Source organism: Psittacula echo (assembly GCF_963264785.1).
Source record: "Psittacula echo genome assembly, chromosome: 7".
In the NCBI taxonomy this organism is placed as follows: domain Eukaryota; kingdom Metazoa; phylum Chordata; class Aves; order Psittaciformes; family Psittacidae; genus Psittacula; species Psittacula echo.
Window position 1 is genome coordinate 17,906,775 of NC_137740.1, and position 25,741 is coordinate 17,932,515.

General features: G+C 39.1%; 1 protein-coding gene across 2 annotated transcripts in view; it reads left to right on the top strand.

Moving 5' to 3' along the window:
- Window positions 1-25,741, top strand: part of BRINP3 (BMP/retinoic acid inducible neural specific 3) — a gene marked incomplete at both ends in the record, with an annotated part of 200,938 nt that overhangs the window by 152,229 nt on the left and 22,968 nt on the right. For both annotated transcript variants that reach the window (XM_080623038.1, XM_080623039.1), the window contains one exon: window positions 412-634. In XM_080623038.1, the coding sequence (XP_080479164.1) occupies window positions 412-634 (223 nt within the window). The remainder of the gene's footprint in view (window positions 1-411; window positions 635-25,741) is intronic.

A 25,741-nucleotide genomic window follows, 5' to 3' on the forward strand; every position in this document is an offset into this window, starting at 1 on the left:
TTCCTAAGTATTAGAATGTACTCCTTTTAAGACAATTTCTTATCTCCTCCAAATAAGGCAATATATGTTGATTTTTAAATGCCTATTTATTTTCAGATTCTAGATTTAAAGGTAAGAAACTGATTCTTACTTAATCTTCATATTACTCAGGTAAAGAAAGATTGACAGTGCTTATATTTGTTTTACCATCAATTTAAAAATTATCTAAATATTGTCTTTTTCTGGTTTTATTCTAATATTACCACTAAAAATGTAGTTATAGTTCTACTTTGAAAGAGTTAAAATATTAAATCCTAAAATTGCAAAAGTTCAAAATTAAAAAAATAGTTCAAGAAAAAACGAATTAGAAGTTAACTTTAGCTGCAATAATACCAATAGCTACGTAAATAAAGACCTTTTTTTTTTTTTTAGATGAATTCAAATTATTTATGAAAAGACTGCCCATGAATTATTTCCTGAACACATCTACTGTAATGCATTTGTGGACAATGGATTCTAACTTTCAACGTCGCTATGAACAACTAGAAAACAGCATGAAGCAACTCTTCCTCAAGGCACAGAAAACTGTTCACAAGCTCTTTGGCCTTAGTAAGAGATGCCATAAACAGCCACTTATCCGCATGCCAAGGCAGAGGTAAGAAAACTTATGAAAACCTTAGAAACTCAAACTGCTGTTTTGACACTAAAATCTCCTTAAGGATATAGACATGGGAATGTGAGCAGCATATGGAACATTCACAGTATGCAATCTTTATATTTGTAGGAGTTGGACCTTCCCAGCTTTCAATATGGCTCCATTCATATTTTCCTAAATATGGTGGGAAAGGTCAAAATAAAACCTGATTTGTATATGACTGTGCTATGTGAGACTTTAAAATAACTCTGGCATACAGATTCATCCCATTTGGTCTACCTCTGTATTACAGAACCATGTTTTCAGTGAAAGATGGCCAGTTGTAACAGTGCCAAATAATTGCGTGCTGAATACCGAATACCTATTCTGAAACAAGCACAGCTATTTTGAGAACTTTGCAGTTCATATACAGTATATACCACATACTATTGATTTCTTGTCTCATTTGTCAGATATGAATGCAATTTGAAAGGACACATAAGGAAAGAAAATAGAAGTGGTTTAGTCCTTCCTAGAAACAGAAAGATTCTGAAAGCTAGCTAGTCCAATCTATATTAACATAAAGTGATTATAGTTGATTGCTGGTTGAAAATTGCTTTATTGAAATTAGTGGAATGACACTAGAATAAATTTGAAATGAATGAGCTTTTAAGAAAGTTATACTTCTGATCACAAGCATTGTGGGCCTAGTCAGTGAATCCTGCATTCAGCACATACTTCTGTCAATTTATCAATTTATCTATTTTTTTAATTTATACTTTATCTATATCTGGAACTGCAAAGGGTACTCTCTCCTGCTTTCAGCTCTCCTTTTGCAAGCTAAGGCTCCATCAATTCTTCTTTGCCCTTTGGTGGCACTTAGCAAACCCTTTCACTTTCCTTTCAGAAGGAGACAGCTGTTATAGCTCTTGTGCCTTCTTTTTTCTACATATCATGCTTTGCTTTACGATCTGCTAGTTGAAAAGAAAAATGCATTTTTCACTTAGGTGGTCATTTCATAATTAGAAAACACACCACTAAGAAAAATTATATTGTCACTGCGGTAGTTCAAAATTTTGTCCTGTGTTTCTTGGACATGACTTAAATGAGCATTCTAGTAGAGATGTTTCAACATGAAAGACTTCAGCAGGAACTGAGTTTTTTTAAAACACAAGAAACACAATCCAAATTAACATTATTTTTCCTCTACCAAAATTTAATATAATCAGATCTTCCAAAATAACCACTACAAAGTTTTGGGACAATCTTGTGAGTTTATTTGTTAATAACAAGATGTGGTGCTGCACGAAAAAGATGTCAACAGACTGGAGAGGGTCTAGAAAATGGCCACAAAGATGACCAAACGACTGTGAAACCTGTCGTATGAGGAAAGGCTGACAGAACAGAGTTTGTTCAGCCTACAGAAAAGAAGGTTTAGGGAAGACCTTACCACCATGTTCCTTCTTACAAGGAGTCACATGGAAAAAATGAGGGATAATGGGTACAGGTTACTCCCTGGAAGGATATGAGTTGAAATTTTCACAATGAGAACAAGCAGCCATTGGAATAATCTCTCCAAGGAAGTATTGGATTCCTCACCACTTGGCGAACTTTGTACAATTTTAAGGTTGGCTGGACAGAGTACTGTCTAGACTGTGCTTTTGCCAGGAAAGGTTGGACTAGATGACCCTTCAACCTGGTATTCTATGATGCTATCATTTTATGATAATAAATTTTACTAGCAATGAGTTTGCCTGTTTTACAGGGAGCTGTACTAAACTTTCATAACAGCTTGATTTTGCAATACATCTTTAATTTAGGACTCTCATGACTTAGTTTTAAGGTAAATATGTCCCATTTTAGTGGCTGCCCTAATTTTTTTTCTAGTCACTACAGAGAGAGATTGGACATATGACATAATGATGATCAATAGATGGCTCAAAGATCAGTGCTAAAGGCAGGTTTGGGACTACTTACCCAGTAGAATGCATTTGCTGAAAGAGAACATTTTCAAGGGCTGGATTACATCTGACTATATGGATAAATTTTTTTCTTACATAAAGGTTTTTAGAGCTAATAAGAAGAGCTTTAAACTGAGAAGTGAGGGGAAAGTTCAACAGACACTGGTTTAATTTTTAAACCTGCTTAAAAAAAATAAAATCTGATAGATATAGGAATGGATACAGGAAAGTAATCTCAGTGGTGATGAGACATAGTGAGAAGAAAGGAAACAAGTATTGATGGAATAATATTCAGGTAATTCTCATGATAACAGTGTACCTAATCCAAACAAGGTACTGAATTTTTTGGTACAGAACTGCTAACGGGTAAGCATGAAATGAGTAGTGGGTAATGCAATGGAGAATGAATACCTGAGTAATGCAATGGAGAAACATGAATTATTGCTCAGGCTGTAAAATCAGACATTTCAGCAGAAAGTGAATGGAATAAGAAAACCAACATCAAGTACTAAAATTATTATGTTTAATGGAAGATGAAAATAGAAACAAAAATCACACATTCGTGTGCTAATGATATTCTAGGCTCCAAATATACGAGAAGGGGGAATTGGAACAAAATGTAACCCTTTCCAAAGGCTTTCCAAACAACTCCTTCAGATCAGTGTTTAAGCTCTGCTATTGATAGCTAAGGGCAAATTTTATTATGGAAAGAGAAATTAGAATGAGTTAATGGAGATATAAATGCTATTTTAAATTGTATTTTATAGAAACTTGTCTTCAGATACAGATTAAAGAGCCAATGCTTCAGTTTTTACTAAAGGTCATGATGCTGGCAGTTAGTAAAAACAAAGTAATTGTGCTAATGTTTAATTTTACATCATATTTCACAAGGCAATAGAAGGTATATGCAAAGGATTTGTAAAGGAATATGTTGAAAGTGACAGCTGGTTTTCTCTTTCATGAAGTTAGGAGGTTTGTCCTTAAAGTTTAATGTAATTCATTAAAACTTTCTGTAAGACAGAGTTTTATAGGGATTTAACTATGTAGTATGCCAGAAATAATTTTCACACTTGAAGTAGCTCCTACATATGGTCAAGGTTATAAGTAAATAACGAAAATACCTGTCTCTTTTCGCTGGACTCAAAATTTTGTTACTGAATGTGAAACCAACTGTTGCTTGATTGTTTTTAAATGAGATTCAGTTAATCAGTTAGACAGAATTGTTTGGAATTTCTTCCATATTTCTCAAAGAACCAAGCCACTTAATAATCATAAAGCAAAATTACATTTATATTTCTATTTTTTATTCCTTGAATCAAAATACCATTGAATCCTCTCCTAACATCATTGTTCATAGTAGAAAAGAGTCAATTGGCATGTGAGTTAAATAAACTACATTCCTGTGTCTGTTTTAAACACAGCTTATATTCTTCAGCTAGAATAATGTATAAATAGTTTGCTTTCAGTCTGCACTAGCGGTCAGAACAATGTCTTATTTACTGCAGCACTTTTCTATACACTGCGGATGGGAACAGCATTACTATTTTTATTTTATTCTGTTCATTGCAAATCTTCTCAAGTTCCAGATGTTCTTCCCAGATTTTAAGGTTTCTTTCATTAACATGAAACAAACCGTTGTTCCTTTTCCTCAAATTCAAGTCATGCCAAGAAACATCAAAAGTCTGTAGATTTCCATTATAAACTGTTATAGTACTGCTGAGTGTAATGTTTAAAAATAATCTGAATTTTAAAATTAAACCTAAATTAGTTAATACATTTTCTGTAATCAGTGATGTTTTTACCGGTTGAGTTCAAAGGAAAATACTGACTGAAAAATCAAAACCAACAAGGAGCACAGAAATTGCTATGGCAATAATCTGTTCCCATGTTGTATATAGGGGTGGAGCGATAAAACATTCAATTTCAAGAGATAAAGAGAAAAACAAGAGAAAAAAAAAGGCACTATGAGAAAGAAGCTTGATTGTCTGTGGAGTAAGCTACCAAGTGAGCTGCTGCCTCCATGAATTAATTTGAGGCTCTGCAGCTTCAAAAGGCTCAAGTGATTATTACTAATATGTTCTCACTGCATTGACACATCAGCCTTAAAAACTTGCAGTATCATATGCTCATTCATTGTGTTTGCTTGGCCAGAACCCACCGCATGCAGCAATTGTTGCTCCACTAGATGGCCAACTCTTGCTGCAGTTTTTATATAGGAAGGTTATTGAAAAACTGCTAGTGCCACAATACATTTTACTCTGAGGGAATAGGTCGGTGTTGAAAAATGTATATAGGAGGGTTGATGAAATGGTCTTAGAAGCACAAGATATTTTGCTTTGTAGGAATTGGGGTCTAAAGCCATATATCTGCTGTACCTCATCATGCATATTTCTGTAGTAGGACCATAGGGTTAATCTTTGGAAGCAGTTTGTGTATGGTATTTGTGGTCTAGTATATCTACTTTGAGGAAAAGACTGACATAGTCATTAAGTTAGTCCAAGTTTTTGATTCCAGCAGCCTCTTTCTCAAATGAAGTGATAAAGCGATCTTCTATTCCAGGCAGCCAAGGGCAGTCTTTCTCATAGTTTAGACTGAGCATTGTGACTCTCACCTGCTCTGAAAGGTGATATCTATGCGTGCATTATTTCATGTTAAGATCACCTTTGGATTGAATCTTCTAATTTTTCAAAAACAAAATAAGTAGAGGGAATAAAGAAATACTGATTTTACTGAATACGGGTGTCCATATAGGACACTGTAGCTCACACATGGCAGTGGGAAGAGGTAAAGCAGCAAGCAAAGTTGTGGTTATGTCGTGGTTTAAGCCCAGGCCGTAAATCAGAACCACGCAGTCTACTTCCCCCCCAGCCTTTCTTCCCTCCGCTTCTGGAGGGACAGGGAGGAGAATCAAAAGAATGCAACTCCCACGGGTTGAGATAAGAACAGTTTAATAACTAAGGTATAACACAAATCACTACTGCTACCACTAATAGTAATAATGATAAAGGAAATAACAAGGAAGAGAATACAACCGCTCACCAACCGGTACCTCACCCCCACCCCGCAGTGATCTCGCCCTTCCGGGAACTCTCCGTTCTACCTCCTGGGCATGACGTGCTGTGGTATGGAATACCTCTTTGGCTAGTTTGGGTCAGGTGTCCTGTCTCTGCTTCCTCCCGGCTTCTCCTCCTCCCTGGCAGACCATGAGACTCACAAAGTCCTTGGTCAGGGTAAACATTCTGACCCACAACTGAAAACATCGGCTTTATCAGTATTATTCCCAGGTCGAAAGTCAAAACACAGCACTGCACCAGTAGAAAAACTGACTGCTACTGCTAAACCAGGACAGGTTATAAATTTGACATTGTGTTATCGGAAGTGAAATTTGTTCTTGTTTCTGTTTTGGCTAACATAACAGTAAGATTTCTTTTCAAATGTAATGGTTACATGCTTAGAAGCTGAAAATCACAGAAGCAGAAGACCTGATCCTACCCATGAATTGCTGACAATGAAACATCTGACATGAACTTGAGCTGAAGATAAGCAGGCACTTTCATCCACTCAAATTGTGGACCCAAAATGAGAAAACAGGAATATTCTGCTTAAGAGCATAAAAGAAATATAAATTGAGTTGCAGAGGAGAATTTTCACTTTATATCCAAACACTACTGAAAAACATTGAAGACAGGGAAAAGCTTTCATTTCTTAATTTGGAATTGCCAGGTTAGCATCTGATTTCATTCTTTTCTGTGTCATTCAAATTAATTCCTTGGCTAATGTTATCCAATTGAGTGAATGCACCCAGTACAGTGCGTTGCTGCACGTATGAATCTTATTTGTATCACTTCATAATGAAAAAGCGTCACTTGAGGTCAAATTTAACCAGCACAATTTGTGACTTAATAAAGACATAAACAAAAATATTAAAATGAGAAAAGTAATGTAAAGGCAACAATAAGTTGCCTTTGGAAAAAACAAAATGGAAAAAAGTTACATCTTGCTTGGCATAGTAACAAAACAAAAGTCTGGTGCAACAAACTGCAACTGATGATTATGAGCAACTCAGGTAAATAAAAATTTTAATCTTAAAAGACCAAGGTAGAACACTTGTACACAAAATTGTGTAATCTTAAATAAAATGTCAGTGTTTGAATTTTTAAAAAGACTGGATATTTAATATTGCCATTTAATTTACAGTACAGATGTTGGTTATACCAATAGTCTAGCCAGTTTTTTAAAGGTTCTTATTCTGGTAATGCAAGATGAAGGCACATGCAGACAAAACTACTTAACAACTTTTAAAACATGTTTTCATTAACATTTAGAAATCCTTCTTTCTGAAAGGAAACCCATTCTCAGCAGCCTTATGTTTGAAGAATGTTCTTATTTTCATAAATGATTTTCTTTAAAAAATCATACTCTGGAGATAATGTAGACCTAGAAGATGTTCATTACCAAAGGCAGTGAATGGCTGCATCACTCAGAAAAGTTGCAAAAAGAATTCTGATTTGCTCTGGAATTTCCCACAGAATGCACCACAGTCATCTGTAAAAGGAGGAAGAGCCATGAATTTGGTTTTTTTTGCTTATCTCTTCTTTCTGAATTTCACAGAGAAAAAGAATTCACATCCCCTAGGAGCACAGCAGGGCCTGAATACTGTAAAAACATTTCAGAGAAGGGACTTGTATCTTAGTCTTCTCTTCAATCCATATACAGGAAAAAGATTTAAGATATCTCAGTTTTTTATAGTATTTGTAACACAGTCCATCAGAATACTGAGGCCTTGAAACCTGTTTTCTTTAGAATGCTTCAGAATGAAATACTCCAAAAAAGATAGTTTAGATAAATCTCATGCCCTCATGATGTTACACAGAATTGATTTCTCACATCCCAGAGTTGGTTATCACCTGATTTAGATTGCTTTGCTATAAGTATAATTGAATAATGAGTACTAAATTAGTAAGCCATAAAATCTTCCACCAAGGAAGCCACTAAATTCAATACATGGAAGTTTCACAGTACACCTCAAAGATATTTTTTTTCTTATCAAAGCACATCTGTGGCATTGGATGCAAGGGAAAAAAAATCTATACATCACAGTATCACAGTATCACAGTATGTTAGAGATTGGAAGGGACCTCAAGAGATCATCTAGTCCAATCCCCCTGCCAGAGCAGGAACACCTAGATAAGGTTACACAGGAATGTGTCCAGGCGGGTTTTGAATGTCTCCAAAGAAGGAGACTCCACAACCTCCCTGGGCAGCCTGTTCCAGTGTTCTGTCACCCTCACTGAGAAGAAGTTTCTTCTCAAGTTTAAGTGGAACCTCTTGTGTTCCAGTTTATACCCATTACCCCTTGTCTTATCATAGTTTGCCATTGAGAAGAGCCTGGCTCCATCCTCATGACACTCCCCCTTTATATATTTATATACACTAATAAGGTCCCCCCGCAGTCTCCTCTTCTCCAAACTATAGAGACCCAGCTCCCTCAGCCTTTCCTCATAAGGGAGATGCTCCACTCCCTTAATCATCTTTGTCGCCCTGCGCTGGACTCTCTCCAGCAGGTCCCTGTCCTTCTTGAACTGAGGGGCCCAGAACTGGACACAATATTCCAGATGCGGTCTCACCAGGGCCGAGTAGAGGGGAAGGAGGACCTCTCTCGACCTACTGACCACCCCCCTTCTAATACACCCCAGGATGCCATTGGCCTTCCTGGCCACAAGGGCACAGTGTTGGCTCATGGTCATCCTGCTGTCCACTAGGACCTCCAGGTCCCTCTCCCCTACACTACTCTCTAACAGGTCGTTCCCCAACCTATACTGGAACCTGGGGTTGTTCCTGCCCAGATGCAGGACTCTACACTTTCCCTTGTTATATTTCATCAAGTTTCTCCCTGCCCAACTCTCCAGCCTGTCCAGGTCCCGCTGGATGGCAGCACAGCCTTCTGGCGTGTCAGCCACTCCTCCCAGCTTAGTGTCATCAGCAAACTTGCTGACAGTACACTCAATTCCCTCATCTAAATCATTGATGAATATATTAAATAATACTGGTCCCAATACTGACCCTTGAGGCACTCCACTAGATACAGGCCTCCAACTGGACTCTGCCCCATAGACTACAACTCTCTGGCTTCTGTCCTTCAGCCAGTTCGCAGTCCATCTCACTACCTGATCATCCAGGCCACACTTCCTCAATTTAGCTATGAGGATGCTGTGGGAGACTGTGTCAAATGCTTTGCTGAAGTCAAGGTAGACCACATCCACCGCTCTGCCATCATCCATCCACAATGTTATTTCCTCATAAAAGGCTATGAGGTTGGTCAAGCATGACTTCCCCTTGGTAAAGCCATGTTGACTGCCCTTCATAACCCTCTTATCCTTGACATGCCTTAAGATGGCATCAAGGATAAGGTGTTCCATCACTTTCCCAGGGATGGAGGTGAGGCTGACCGGTCTATAGTTACCCGGGTCCTCCTTCTTGCCTTTTTTGAAGACTGGAGTGACATTTGCTTTCCTCCAGTCCTCAGGCACCTCTCCCGTTTCCCAAGACTTGGTAAAGATGATGGAGAGTGGTCTAGCAATGACTTCCGCCAGTTCCCTCAACACCCGCGGGTGCATCCCATCTGGACCCATGGATTTATGGATGTCCAGATTGCTCAACTGGTCCCTAACCCATTCCTCATGGACTAAGGCAAACCGCTCCAGTGACCTGACTTCATCTGAGGTCTCAGGAGTACAGGGTTCTTCAGGACTGCCTCCGGCAGAGTAGACTGAGACAAAGAAGGCATTCAATAACTCTGCCATCTCAGTATCTTCTGTCACCAGGGCACCCATCCCATTCACCAGTGGGCCTACCTTGCCTCTGGTATTAGTTTTATCAGCTATGTATTTGAAAAAGCTCTTTCTGTTGTCCTTGACCCCTCTGGCCAGATTTAATTCTAAGGAGGCCTTAGCCATCCTAGCTGCCTTCCTACATCTTCTAGCAGCAGCCTTATATTCCTCCCGAGTGGCCAGCCCCTCCTTCCATGACCTATAAACTCTGCTCTTCCACTTGAGCATACCCAGCAGTTCCTTATTTAGCCACGCAGGTCTCCTGGCCCTCTTCCTTGACTTCCTACGTGTCGGGATGCTCAGCTCTTGAGCTTGGAATAAGCAATTCTTGAATGCCAACCAACTATCTTGGGCCCCTTTACCTTCAAGCAGCCTTGCCCATGGGACTTCCCCTAGCAATTGCTTGAAAAGGCCAAAGTTTGCCCTGCTGAAGTCCAGGGTTGCAATTCTACTTGCTATTCCACTGGTCCTACCACACAAGATCCTGAATTCCACCATCTCGTGGTCGCTGCAACCAAGGCAGCCCTCAACCCTTACTGCTTCGACCAGACCCTCCTTGTTAGTGAGGATGAGATCCAGCAGCGCTCCTCTCCTGGTTGGCTCATCCACCATTTGCATGAGGAAGTTATCATCCATACACTGGAGGAACCTCCTGGACTGTGGCTGGGTTGCTGAGTAGTCCTTCCAGCAAACATCAGGGAAGTTAAAATCCCCCACGACGACCACGTCCTGTGACTGTGAGGCCGCTCTCAGCTGCTTGTAGAAGGCCTCATCAACTTCCTCACCCTGATCTGGTGGCCTGTAACAGACACCCACAACAGTATCACCCCTGCCAGCCTGCCCCTTAATTCTCACCCACAGACTCTCAACTCGCTCATCCCCTGTTCCTGGACAGAGCTCAGTACATTGCAGCTGCTCTCGCACATAAAGAGCAACCCCACCACCCCGCCTGGCTGGCCTGTCTTTCCTGAAAAGGACATAGCCCTCCATGACTATATTCCAGTCATGTGAGCTGTCCCACCACGTCTCTGTAATTGCCACCAGATCATAATCTCCTGACTTAACACAGGTCTCCAACTCCTCCTGCTTATTTCCCATGCTGCACGCATTGGTGTATAGGCATTTCAAGGAGGGAGCTGAGCTCACCAATTTCACCCTAGCATTATAGGAGGCCTCCCGGTCTTCATCAATCCTAGAGTGCTGCCCCACTGGGGCAAGCCCAGTTACAACCCCATCCCCCTTCGAATCTAGTTTAAAGCTCTCCAAATGAGCCCTGCTAATTCATGCCCCAGCATCCTTTTGCCTCTGTGAGTTAAACCTTTCCCACATGCCATCATCCAGACTGGAGCCTTATAAAACCAGCTGTTATCAAAGAACCCAAAGCCCTGCCTAAAGCACCAGTCTCGTAGCCAATTGTTTACGGACTGAATTTTCCCATACAATCCCACATCATCACCAGAAGATGGAAGAAGCGAGGAGAAGATCACTTGAGCCCCAGACTCTTTCACCATCCGCCCCAAGGCCCTGTAGTCTTTCTTCATCCCCCTCAGACTGCGGGAAGCAGCTTCTTGGCTGACCACTAGAATGAATGCTAGAATATTCTGTCTGATTTTAGAACATCTTATTTTAATAGAGTACAAGGTATCACAGAGATGTTTCTAAAAAAAAAAAAAAAAAAAAAAAGGAATTACAAGAAAAATCAAAGAAAAATATACTTGGATTGCACATTATTTTGTATTATAAAAAAATACCAGAAAATGTCTTGATCTACTTCAATTAAGATATTGCATGTGTGAGATAAAAATGAATTTGCAAGTTTCAATGTAAAGAAATGCCTCTCTAGCATAAACTTTGATTAGATCTGACATGCCAGGTGCACTTCTGAAAGTTGCATGCTATAGAAAACGAAGGGGATAAGATTAAAGTATGTGAGATAAAAGGAAGGTCATTTTGGCAGTGGTTGTTCTACTAAACTGAATAATAACTCTGCATCTTTTCTCCAAGGAAATAAAATGATCCGCTTTGAGGTGACACCTTTAATTGGACTGGGGATTAGAGCTATTTAAAACTAGTGTGACAGACATAAAAATATCATATACAGGCCTGCAAATAATAGGCCTGGTAACAATGACAAGCTAAGATAAACTCTTGTGTATATCTATGTTTTCACACATATTTTTAATAGCTGCATATACATAGGGTAGAATGCTCTTAGCATCTGTCCTTGTAATATGTTTTCTCTCAAGGAGATTTGGTTTCCTAATGTTGCAGCAATTTATTACATGCTCTTAAGGGACTATTGTTGATTACATGCTATACATGAAAATTTTTCCAGCCTCTCCACAACTCCACATTTGATTTTTTTTTTATGAACAGCAATGCTGGAACTAAGGAATTTCACCATATCATGAGGTGCTGTGAAAGTATCAGACAGATTATATTGATGTCAAAAGGCAGGAGTATGCCCGCTGCCATGCTCTGGAAGTACCATATGTGCAATATATAGAACGAAGTCACATCTTCCATAACAATGTTTTGTCCTTTTAAATTATGGACTACTTATCAGTGCAACTGTACCCTAATAGTGGTGCTTTAACAATCATATTTCACATTTTGAAACATCATGCAAACTGTTAAAAAAAAAGGATTGTCTTAGCAGGAATCATCTGACATGAAAGGAGTTATACCAATACAGTATTATATGATAATAAATATTGCAGGATGTTGTATTACACCTTGTTCTGACATTTGCAATACTAAAATCTGATTACTCAGTCACTAACTATTTTTTGAGTACTGTTGCACTAGAAAACAGTGTATACTTTAAAAAGACAAAACATTGGCATAAGATGAGACTTCGTTCTATGTATTGCCCATATATATTATATAATACTGCTGCATATTCAGGCAACACTGCAAAGGAGACAGTATTGAGAAGTGCAACAGCAGAAGATGACTCAAGAAAATAATTTCACTCAAGAAGAATGACTACTTCAGAGTCCATCTCTTTCTTGTGGGCTCTCTTAGAGTAACAAGGTGATAAAAACAGAAAAAACATATTCCTTTGGAAGATCAATTTCCTCTACGCAATCTAGTTCTGAAAAGTGGAAAGTTGGGCTCAATTTCCTTTTCTCCTACCTGAAATAGTACCTAGAAGATACTTTTTTTTTTTCCTTTAGATCTGCTAACCTTCATTTCTCTACAAATTGCCTCTGTCCCTTCCACTCCCCAAACCCCTCATTGTTTCCAACACAGATGCCCAAACTCCTTTTTTTTTTTTTTTTTTTTTCCCCAGGCAAATTTTGCAATGAATTTGATGTTATGTGTACTGGAACCTGAAAATTTGAAGGCAATAAAACACAAGCAGCTTAAAATAGCATTTTATTTTAAATAGCCATGTGGTATCAAAATAGAAAAGCGCACATTAAGAAAAAGCTGCAGTAGGATTTTGGCTGTTAAAATACAGAATTCAATACATTCAGTCCCCAGCGCAGATCTACAATACTAAGGGGCTTGCTTTTGGCCTTTTGGGTTTACTGTGACCAAACTGCTGTAAAGGACCTTCCCTCAGGCCAAATTTATAGATATCTTAGTCATGTATCCACATGAATCGCTTGTAGAAACAACATCAGAGCCAACACTGCGGTGACTCACAAGGCTTGCAAGCCTACACTTTAAAATAATTTCTTGACATGTGGATAGATCCTGGCACACATTTCTGATCTTGGCATCTTCTGTTTGCTCCTAGCCTGATCTGTCTTTGTTGTCATGACATGTGACATGATGGCTGTCATGTGACAAGATACCTTCAAGCACCATGATAATGTACACCACAAATGCATCTGGAGGTCAGACAAGGACACTACAATGAGATATTGCATCTTGGAGCACCCAGGGCTTCAGGCTACCCCCAAATCCAGAAACTTGCATCTTCCAGATTTCAGCTGTATCATAAAAGCATATTTGAACATTTATTTTTCTGATGCAAAAGAGTCTAAAATGTACCATAAGGACATATCTTTTATCATCTATGAGTTATAAGGAAAACAGAAGAAAACTAAGAATGAATGATCCTTTGAAAATTAGTCTCCAGCGTCAGACTTCCTCTGTGGAGTCACCAAAGTCTCTGTGTCTGTGCCCACTATAGTACAACAGGGCTGACAATAGGCTGACAATATCACATCTCCCTTGGTGTCTTTTGTCTACTTTATTTCTTTGAAGCAATACACAGACTGTTTCTCACTATGTGTTTGTACTGCACATGTCACAGTGGGGCCCCATTCTCAGCTCAGGCTGGGATGAATTGCTGTAACATAAATGTTTTTCTGGTGTGTTCTATGTAAAGTAAAAACATATCTCCTCTTTGGAAAGCTGGTATTAATGCAAAGCACAAGAAAGCTTTGAAATGAATGCAGAATAAAAGGGAAGATAAAGGTTGGACTTGTGGGGGAGGTAGGAGGATATTGCCGTACATATCCATATTTCAGGCAAAATGTGTCATCGCTCTGATGCCTCACTTTGACAAAAAGGTTTCTGCTTGTCAGGTGATGTCTGAAAGCACTCTGAAAAAAGAACAGCTTCTCAGGCTCTGAATCAGGAAAAATTTTGAATTAAACAAGTCAAAGAACTATGAGATATTTGACATAGAAATGGACACATACAAGCGTCTTATATTTCTCAGCTGTGTTAAGTCATATGTAGTTTACCCTATAAGCTCTCTCAGAAGGTTATATACTAGCTTTCCAAGGGGACAACAAATGCCAGATGTTAACTATGATGACCTGAGGCACGACCCTGAGGGTTAAAGACACATAATAGCTTTGTCTTCAGATAAATTTGAATGGATGGTTTCAGTCTTGCAGATGGCAGGTTTTCAAGCTTTTTTTTTAAAAAAAAAAATGTTTTGAAAAATACTGCATCTAAATTGTTTGTATTGTCCCATGTTTACTTTTTGTTACTTTAAAAGAAATCACAGAATAATAAAATCATGGAATGGTTTGGGTTGGAAGGGACCTTAAAGATCATTTAGTTCCAACCCCCTGCCATGGGCAGGGACGCCTTCCATTAGACCAGGATGCTCAAAGCCTCATCCAGCCTGGCATTGAATACTGCCAGGGATGGGGCAGCCACAGCTTCTCTGGGCAGCCTGTGCCAGTGCCTCATCACCCTTGTGTGGAGAATAGTGAAGAACTTTTTCTTAATGTCTAATCTAAATCTCCTCTCTGTCAGCTTAAAGCCATTCCTTCTTGTCCTGTTACTACATGCCCTTTTAAAAAATCCCTTTCTAGCTTTCTTGTAGGCTCCATAAAGTATCGGAAAACTGTTCTGAGGTCTCCCCTCTGCTTCCAGCAATAAATCCTTTGCTTCCAACATACAGAATACACAAGTCCCACTGTGTCTTAAGTACTTCCAAATGACATAGTTCTGGAAATAAATTTCCTATTTGACCAAAATGTACAGATATGAGTATGAAAAGACTTATTCAGAGTTTGATATGGCTGTTTCATACTATGCCATTCTTCCATTTGCAACACAAACAAAGAAATAGCTCTCATGTATCAGCTTCCAGGTTATTCAAAGTTAGTCATTCTCTCTTATTTACAGTCTGTCTTTTGTAAACCAAAAATATATTAATATTTGGTGCAATATGTTCTCTATCTTTTCTTATGTATTCTTGATAAGAGCAAAATAAATGACTAGAAAGAATAAGATGTATATTGAAAGGTAAAGGGTAGGGAAACATTCAATTTTTCTGATATTGAACTGCTAGATAAGAATTCAGTTTGTGAATAATTGCTATGGATGCTGTCAAAGGTAAAATGGATGGAAACAGTAGGAAAAAACCATATGCAACTATATTTAATTTTTGGAAACATAAAATCTCTCTGAAAAATTATATTTTCAAATTATTAATCTAATACTGGTATTTTACACATTTAACTATGTACAAATTGGTGAAGACAATGTACTGTTCATTTACCCCAAGGGATAACAAGTAGCACACTCAACATCTCTACTGACAGTCCCCTCCTTTTGTCTTTCTCCCTTCCTGCCTTCCCCAGTTTCTAAATAAATCAAGCACTTCAGAGAGGTGCCACGCATACAGCCCTCTGATATGCTCTCTGACAGACAGGATATGCAGCAGGCCCAGGCTTGCCCTGTCTTGCCAACATATCTCAGCTTTCACTGGAAGCGATCATAGCAAGTTCATGATAAATAATAAAATCCCTAGTGTTTTATTCCTTGGCTTCTTGGCTGAGAGTATCAACAAGGTCGCCAGTTGTGGTGGTGACATGTGCTGTGTGGACAGATGTCACCCAGGGAAAAGCTTTATTGTTGAGGCATTCACCTCATATTTTCTGTTGTCAGAACATTTACATTCCCGACAGATTTTTTTATAAACTTAATGTAGCTCAAGGGCTGCACTCAGAGACCTGAGCAAACACTAACTCCAGAGTTTTCAGTTCAGCTTATGTCTGGTATGTGGCAATATCTAGTGAGGTATAACCTTGTTTCTGATATGACTATATACAACTTGGATATTTTTTCTATCACAAAAGATACTCCAAGTATTTAATAAGCAGCAGATTATTAGATAATCCTAGAGTTAGAAAAATTTCACGACTGGGTTCTGCTACTCTTATTCAGATTGACCAAGCTTTTTGTACCTAGAATAAGATCATTTGTTTTCAGACTGCTTACGAAACAAGAGGGCAGAAAATTTAAGAGTGACAGAATTTGCCCATTAGAAATAATAATATTCATTGCAATCATTAACTGCCATGGATGTTTATAGCCTGTGAAGAACACATTATCTTATTGATGTATAAACTTACGTTGTTTATTTTATATGGTTCTTGAAATAAAAAAATGGAATTATTTATTATTGAGACTTTCCGTAAGATTTATTGCCCAAAAGGCATCTACCTACATCTGTGTAATTTTTTCCCAGCAATTTCCTGCTATTTGCATTCTTTTAGAAAAGTGTCATACATGTACCACAGAGAACAAGTGCAAAGCACTTGTGTTATCAGTAACATTACTTAAAAAAATAAAATTTAAAGTCTTTTTTTCCAGGCAGGAAATAGAAAAGCATCAGGCTGAGAGAATGTAAATGAAGTTTATTTCATCAACAAGGGAAGGAGATCAGGGCTTGAAAGCAACATATGAAATGAAAAAAAATGTTGCCTTTGTATCAAGTTTTCTTCTTCTACATTCACAGTTTGACCAGTATTTTGGAGTTTAATGATCGTCTCCATATCCTACAACTGCATGACAACCAATGACAAACAGAAATTCAAATGGCTTAGACATCTGTGTTCTATGGCTTCAACACACACCTCACTGAAGTAAATGACAGGAAGGGTTCTTTTATTCACAGGATGATGTGGAAATACAAATCACGTACTGGGATCTCACATGATATTTCAAATGGCTTGAGGGCAAATGCTGATTTAAAACATACAAAGTTCACCCACCTATTGCATGCTTTTTTGAACTCTTAAGGCATACTAAAAAGATACAATTAGTAGTATATTTAAAATTGACTACCATAGATCATTTAAAAAAAAATCCCCAAATAGCAGATTCTACAGCACAGCTGCAGAAGGTATTAATTCCAACTAATTTGTCAGGAAATTATCCCAGTCACAGTATTATCAGTTTTCTAGACACCCATATATGGAACCACAGATGATAAGTATAAAATAAAGGACTTACTAAAGTATTGCAAGGAGCAGAAATAATAAAAATTGTTGGCACTCCAAACAGAGGGTGGCATTTGCTAATTTTCTAACATAGTTTTATTTTATTATCTTTGATGAATAATGACTTCTCTCAGTTGTCAAGATATTAAATATGAACCCAACCAAACTAAACCCTTCTCTGAATTCTATACAGAATCACCTTTTCTGTATTTATTTTTCAATAATAAATGAATTTATTAAAATTTAAGTAATTATAAAAATAAATGCAGTCTTTACAGAAAGTCAAGTTTTTCTCCGCCATTTTGAAGCTGTTGTCGTATCTGCTGCAAAATTTATATTCTCCAGGTTTTAGTGAAAGAGAAAACCAGAGAGTTTTTTTTTATTATTTTTCTTTATTTATTTGACTTTCTGGTCATTCAGATTCTTAGATGAATAGTTCCTGTTCTACCCATATAACAGAAATGTCGTGGTTTAAGCCCAGCCGGTAGCTCAGTACTATGCAGCTGCTTCCTCCCTTCCTCCCTTCTCTCCCCTGCTCCCGGAGGGGTGGGGAGGAGAATCGAAAGAATGTAACTCCCACGGGTTGAGATAAGAACAGTCCAGTAACTAAGGTATAACACAAATCACTACTGCTACCACCAATAATAATAATGATAAGGGAAATAACAAGGGGAGAGAATACAACCGCTCACCATCCACCAACCAAAACCCAGCCTGACCTGTGCAGTGATCCGGGCCTTCTGGGTAACTCCCCGCAGTTTATATACTGGTCATGATGTGCTGTGGCATGGAATACCTCTTTGGCTAGTTTGGGTCAGGTGTCCTGTCTCTGCTTCTTCCTGGCTTCTTGTGTCCGTCCTCCCTGGCAGAGCATGAGACTAAAAGTGCTTGATTGGCGTAAACAGTACTTACCAACAACTAAAAACACTGGTGTGTTGTCAGTGCTGTTCTCAGGCTAAAGTCAAAACCACAGCACTGCACCATCTACTAAGAAGGAGAAAAATGTCTGCTACAGCTGAACCCAGGACACAGAAATTGCTTCAATATGCATTCAAACCTCTCCTCATTACATAAAATTGCAGCAAATATCAGGATTTGCTGCATCAATTAAAATTAATCTGTAAGTATTTGTGTTAAAAGAAAGCGGCCTCACAGTCACAGGCCGTGGTCGTCGTGGGGGATTTTAACTTCCCTGATGTTTGCTGGAAGGACTACTCAGCAACCCAGCCACAGTCCAGGAGGTTCCTCCAGTGTATGGATGATAACTTCCTCATGCAAATGGTGGATGAGCCAACCAGGAGAGGAGCGCTGCTGGATCTCATCCTCACTAACAAGGAGGGTCTGGTCGAAGCAGTAAGGGTTGAGGGCTGCCTTGGTTGCAGCGACCACGAGATGGTGGAATTCAGGATCTTGTGTGGTAGGACCAGTGGAATAGCAAGTAGAATTGCAACCCTGGACTTCAGCAGGGCAAACTTTGGCCTTTTCAAGCAATTGCTAGGGGAAGTCCCATGGGCAAGGCTGCTTGAAGGTAAAGGGGCCCAAGATAGTTGGTTGGCATTCAAGAATTGCTTATTCCAAGCTCAAGAGCTGAGCATCCCGACACGTAGGAAGTCAAGGAAGAGGGCCAGGAGACCTGCGTGGCTGAATAAGGAACTGCTGGGTATGCTCAAGTGGAAGAGCAGAGTTTATAGGTCATGGAAGGAGGGGCTGGCCACTCGGGAGGAATATAAGGCTGCTGCTAGAGGATGTAGGAAGGCAGCTAGGATGGCTAAGGCCTCCTTAGAATTAAATCTGGCCAGAGGGGTCAAGGACAACAGAAAGAGCTTTTTCAAATACATAGCTGATAAAACTAATACCAGAGGCAAGGTAGGCCCACTGGTGAATGGGATGGGTGCCCTGGTGACAGAAGATACAGAGATGGCAGAGTTATTGAATGCCTTCTTTGTCTCAGTCTACTCTGCCGGAGGCAGTCCTGAAGAACCCTGTACTCCTGAGACCTCAGATGAAGTCAGGTCACTGGAGCGGTTTGCCTTAGTCCATGAGGAATGGGTTAGGGACCAGTTGAGCAATCTGGACATCCATAAATCCATGGGTCCAGATGGGATGCACCCGCGGGTGCTGAGGGAACTGGCGGAAGTCATTGCTAGACCACTCTCCATCATCTTTACCAAGTCTTGGGAAACGGGAGAGGTGCCTGAGGACTGGAGGAAAGCAAATGTCACTCCAGTCTTCAAAAAAGGCAAGAAGGAGGACCCGGGTAACTATAGACCGGTCAGCCTCACCTCCATCCCTGGGAAAGTGATGGAACACCTTATCCTTGATGCCATCTTAAGGCATGTCAAGGATAAGAGGGTTATGAAGGGCAGTCAACATGGCTTTACCAAGGGGAAGTCATGCTTGACCAACCTCATAGCCTTTTATGAGGAAATAACATTGTGGATGGATGATGGCAGAGCGGTGGATGTGGTCTACCTTGACTTCAGCAAAGCATTTGACACAGTCTCCCACAGCATCCTCATAGCTAAATTGAGGAAGTGTGGCCTGGATGATCAGGTAGTGAGATGGACTGCAAACTGGCTGAAGGACAGAAGCCAGAGAGTTGTAGTCTATGGGGCGGAGTCCAGTTGGAGGCCTGTATCTAGTGGAGTGCCTCAAGGGTCAGTATTGGGACCAGTATTATTTAATATATTCATCAATGATTTAGATGAGGGAATTGAGTGTACTGTCAGCAAGTTTGCTGATGACACTAAGCTGGGAGGAGTGGCTGACACGCCAGAAGGCTGTGCTGCCATCCAGCGGGACCTGGACAGGCTGGAGAGTTGGGCAGGGAGAAACTTGATGAAATATAACAAGGGAAAGTGTAGAGTCCTGCATCTGGGCAGGAACAACCCCAGGTTCCAGTATAGGTTGGGGAACGACCTGTTAGAGAGTAGTGTAGGGGAGAGGGACCTGGGGGTCCTAGTGGACAGCAGGATGACCATGAGCCAACACTGTGCCCTTGTGGCCAGGAAGGCCAATGGCATCCTGGGGTGTATTAGAAGGGGGGTGGTCAGTAGGTCGAGAGAGGTCCTCCTTCCCCTCTACTCGGCCCTGGTGAGACCGCATCTGGAATATTGTGTCCAGTTCTGGGCCCCTCAGTTCAAGAAGGACAGGGACCTGCTGGAGAGAGTCCAGCGCAGGGCGACAAAGATGATTAAGGGAGTGGAGCATCTCCCTTATGAGGAAAGGCTGAGGGAGCTGGGTCTCTATAGTTTGGAGAAGAGGAGACTGCGGGGGGACCTTATTAGTGTATATAAATATATAAAGGGGGAGTGTCATGAGGATGGAGCCAGGCTCTTCTCAATGGCAAACTATGATAAGACAAGGGGTAATGGGTATAAACTGGAACACAAGAGGTTCCACTTAAACTTGAGAAGAAACTTCTTCTCAGTGAGGGTGACAGAACACTGGAACAGGCTGCCCAGGGAGGTTGTGGAGTCTCCTTCTCTGGAGACATTCAAAACCCGCCTGGACACATTCCTGTGTAACCTTATCTAGGTGTTCCTGCTCTGGCAGGGGGATTGGACTAGATGATCTCTTGAGGTCCCTTCCAATCTCTAACATACTGTGATACTGTGATACTGTGAATAAGAAATTAACTTTTCAAAATGCATACCCTTCTGAAAAACAGCAATTAGAAATCTCTTTCAATATTGCTTGGACTGTGTTAATTATATTTCCTAAGATTCTCCTTCTTTATTTTAAACAGTGATATTTCCAATAGGATCTGAAATCAGGATCATTATCTTAACTTTTTATTACTTTTTATTTTTTTTTAATCTTCCAAAGTTAAGAAACTTTTGGTTGATAGCTGAGAGGAAGTCCTAGAATTGACCATGAAAGAACCCAAAGACATCATGCCCTTGAAACTGCGAATATATTATTCTACACATTTTTTGAAAAAGTCACCTTAATTTTGGAAAAAAAATGGAACAATAACTGATGATTTTTTTAATGTAAGTTGAAAGCTTACCATCTGTGTAGATCACTTCATTAGTGTATTATCTGCAGAAAGCACTACTGGTTTAGGTAATACCTGGAGTGTTGGATAAGATACACTATAAATATAAATGAGATAGTTGGCAAATATGTCCAAGATGTGAGCAAGGTACTGTGGAATGGATAGCTAAGCTGCTTACTGTGTTGTCCTTAATGTTTCTCTGCAAATCTTCAGTTAAATAAGCTCTGAGTAGAGAGCAATGTAGCGCATCCCAAGACAGCATGCAGACTTTGTTTCATCATTTTAACCCTCAATACTTTGCAAAACACTTGAGTAGCATTTTCCTGCTTGCTGAATCCAGTCCACATGTTAATGAACCTTGCTACTGATGTGAAGTTGTTCAACATTAAGTGATTTTTTATTTCTTTTGCTGACCATCTGCTGTATATATAGACTGCCTATCTATGTATATTCACATTTCGATATAACGTCAATTGCATTGGAGAGGAAACATTTTACTTGTGATTAAGAGATGGGAAAAAGTTTATAAAAGCCAGAATCCTCAGCTTTGAATGATAAAAGTAGAAAAACAGGTTTCTATTGGTGAATATTTAAAAGGAAGTCTATAAAGAATATCTGCATCTGTCTTCTAAGTGTTGCTGCAACTTGGGGTTGGATGAACTTCAAAGTTAAAAATAGACCCTCTGTTTATGAAAGGCAAAATTTGTCTGTACTGAATAGATTAGTGTCCTAACGTAGAGGAGTGAAGCTCTATAAAGAAGTTTTCTACAGGAGGCACCTGTGAATCTTGGCAAATAATGATTCTACAGCCTGTTTCTTGTTTTTGCTGAATAGTAGACAGTCATTTGGTTATAGACTTCTACAGACAAATTCAGATGAATGCTGCCATGCAGTTGTGAAATTGAGGATGTTACAATTGAGGACATAATGTCCTCAACCTTTGGTGAGATGTGTGATCTCAAGTCTATGGGATCACACGTCTTACTCAAACTTGCAAATATATTTTACAAAAATCCTCTTTTAATCTATTTAACCTTTAAAGTTTGCAAGAGAATTCACCATATCCTCTCCACCCTTTGTGTAAAGAGTAGTGAAATGGAACCAATATTCTGTGTGTGTGAAATTCACATAATTTTATGTAATTCCTAGTTTAAATGTCTAGCTTTGGTGGTAAGTATAAATAGAAATACCTTGCAAGGTTTGCCAGATTATAATCCCTAATCATAATCATGATATAAAATATAGAAGTCTGCACATACAAAATCATATTAACACATTTGCATAAATTTAATGAATAAAATTCAAGAGAATATTTGCACAACTTCCTCTTCAACAAAACTGTGTAACTGTCCTTCAAAAGAAATTTCTTGTCCACATAAATTAGATGCACAAAATTTTGCCTCTTAACAAGAACAACAGAAAAGTTTTTTAAATTCATCCCCAGGAATTTTATAAAACTGTTCTGACTTCTGGATTCTGCTTTTTCACTGTGAGCAGCTTTGTTTTAGAAAGGTGCATCACAAATTAACTCCTCTGAGTCATAGCACTTCCCTTGCTCTGGAAGAAAACACTCTATTTCACAACACTCCCTTGGTTCTCACCTGAGGTATTGCCTTGATGATTAAGTAGAAAACTGGAGTTTCCATCTGTCAGATTAAGTGTAGTAACTAGTTACAGTAGTTTCCTCTCTTCCTAACCTTATGACATATTCCTTTTTGTATTTGAACTCAGTTACTTGATCACAATTTAAATACAACATCACATCAATGCTATCAGATCCGGAGAAGTGAGCAGTGCTGAGTACTTACTTGTGCACTCTAATGTCTGCAGGCTACCCCAGATCTTAATAAATTTTTTATTTCTTTATGGAACATCAGTCTAGCATGGATTCATTCTTTTGAACCCAGAATAATCTCATTCCCGTTTCCCACAATGATGTATGTTAACCACTCACTTTTACTTGTGTCCAGTATCCTCTTGGAAAAATACAGGTGCTAAATCAGCTAATCTGTTAAGAAACAGAATAATTGATTTATTTTTTTTTCTTACTGTGGTTAACATTTTATATTCAGGTATGGAAGCTGGTATCCTGAGGTTTCATTTTCTTACTTAGATTTTTAGGCTGTTCTGCATATGTTGTTGACATCAGAAGGTGCTGAATTAACATTTCCACTGGAGGAAAGGAAAAGATTGACTGTTTAATTTCTTGAGAAGATAGCTTTTAAAATGCAGTTAAGGTGTGTAACTGCAGTATTAAGGCACCTGAACGGCAGTAAAACTTTGCATACTTTCAAGCCGTAAAGTAAAACTGAGTATGATTAATGGGATGGCTTTACACATAACAGCACAGCTGGGTATTCTGTTATTTTATATTCATCTTCCAAACTCCCATAAAAGTAGATTATTGTAGCACAGCAGTTCTGAATAGGTACATGATGACTGGAGTCTTAACTGCTCCTATGTTTTTACAAAAGGAAATACACTACACAGAAACTCAGTCATCCTCTGTGGAAAACACCCTTCAAGGAGGGTGAGGAATATAAAACACTGGAAGGCTATTCAGGGGACATTGGAATATTGGAAGAGATGTAAATATTTGCTTGAGCATCAGAATACATGAACAGAATATGTATTTAACTTCTGTGGTCCAGGTGGACTGAGAGAGGTTAAGGGCATGCCTGGGGCTGATGGCGGTGGACGACTGGGCACTGGTGCTCTGAGTACCAGTATCACAGCTGTTACTGTACTTCATGGTGATGGGACTAATTAGCCGCAGAGCCATGGCAATAGTGTGAACAGAGTGCCTATATACTTTTAAGGATCAAGCACATATTACTTCAGTGTTGTGTCTAAGCCTGAAGAGATGCCCCAGAGTGTCAGTGGTACAGGTGGCAGCATCCATGGGACCTGTACACAAGCTCCTGAATAACATGAACAGCAATAGTGAAGCGACAGTGTATTAACAACTCTGAATAAAAAAGGGTGTTTGAGTTATGGTTTTTATCATCATATGATTATAAGACAAAATTGCGATTATCTAAATTTTGCTGAAAATCTGATGGAATTAGAATTATTGTTATGTGTCATGAAATTTCACTCATAAAGGAAATTTAATGGGCTGCTGGAATTAGCTGGAAGACACCCACTGATCTCATGACACAAGAATGAGTTCTCCTTTATAATGACTTTCCAAATTAAGACATTTTTTATACCAAATGAAATTTTCCTTCATTAATAGTCTTTTTAAAAAGATTTTATGATTTATGGCCAGATGAGTCACAGGAAGATCGATTTCTCATTTGCTTAGGTTCTCTCCCATTCCTTTTTTCTGTTATTTGTAAGACAGTATATACTTACCTTTAATGAAATATTAACACATTAGTTTCATTCATTTTAACTGTATCTATAGTGAAAAGGATTCAGTTTGGCTTCGGCATCAGCAGTCATATAGATCTACACAAATACATCATCTGAGTCTGGCATGTATCAAACAGATACAAGTACAAAGAAAATTAACAATAAAAAAAAGGTAAATTTTCTGAAGTTCCTTTAGATAAATAAAATTTCCTGAGTAGGATATTAGACCTTTTTTCCCTTTCCTAATGGAAGAATAATGCTATTTAAAACCACATTCATGAACTCTATCTTCTTCAGTATGCATGTTAAGGACCAAACAAACTATGGGCTCTGGTGCTACTTTCCTGTAACCATTTTTAATTTGTCATGGATATGTTAAGCTTTAAGTGAGCAAATAAGAGAAAATGTTAAATGTATTTTACACCCTTTAATTTTCTATAGAAAATTAACTTAATTCATCTGTTTATTTGTATGCATATGGTATTGTACATCGACTTACACTAAAGCTAAACTGAAGGCGTTTAGTATTGTCAATATATTACTTAAGTGGCACATTTGTGTTCCCCAAGTTCTTACAGGAGTAGGTCCTGCTAGGAGAAACTTAAGTTTAACAAGAAATACTTTAGCTGGTCAGAAGATAGTGAGTAATAATAGGTGACATATCGCTTTACCTGGCAAGAGGTAGGAATAATGCAAATATACTAAGGCATCTTGATGATTAATAATGTAAACACATATTAATGAATTGTGTTCTATGGATTAAAAATGCTCCGGTTCCTTACACTTTAAAAAATCTTTCTAAATAATATCTTTCATTACAGTTTCTCAAACCTTGATAGACTGCTTTAGAGAACCATCTTTGACTAGGAAAAGAAGGATATCCTTAAAGAGTATCCCTCCTTAAAATTGTTCAGTTTTGCGTATTGACTGTAGTTGTTAGGGTGTTGGTCTATGAGAAAATGAACATGAGCCGGCAGTGTGCACTTGCAACCCAGAAAGCGAACCGTATCTTGGGCTGCATCAAAAGGAGAGTGACCAGCAGGTCACAGGAGGTGATCCTGCCCCTCTACTCTGCTCTCGGGAGACCTCACTTGGAGTATTGTGTGCAGTTCTGGTGTCCTCAACATTAATAGGACATGGAACTGTTGGAACAAGTCCAGAGGAGGGCCACGAGGATGATCAGGGGACTGGAGCACCTCCTGTATGGAGACAGGCTGAGAAAGTTGGGGCTGTTCAGCCTGGAGAAGAGAAGGCTGCATGGAGACCTCATAGCA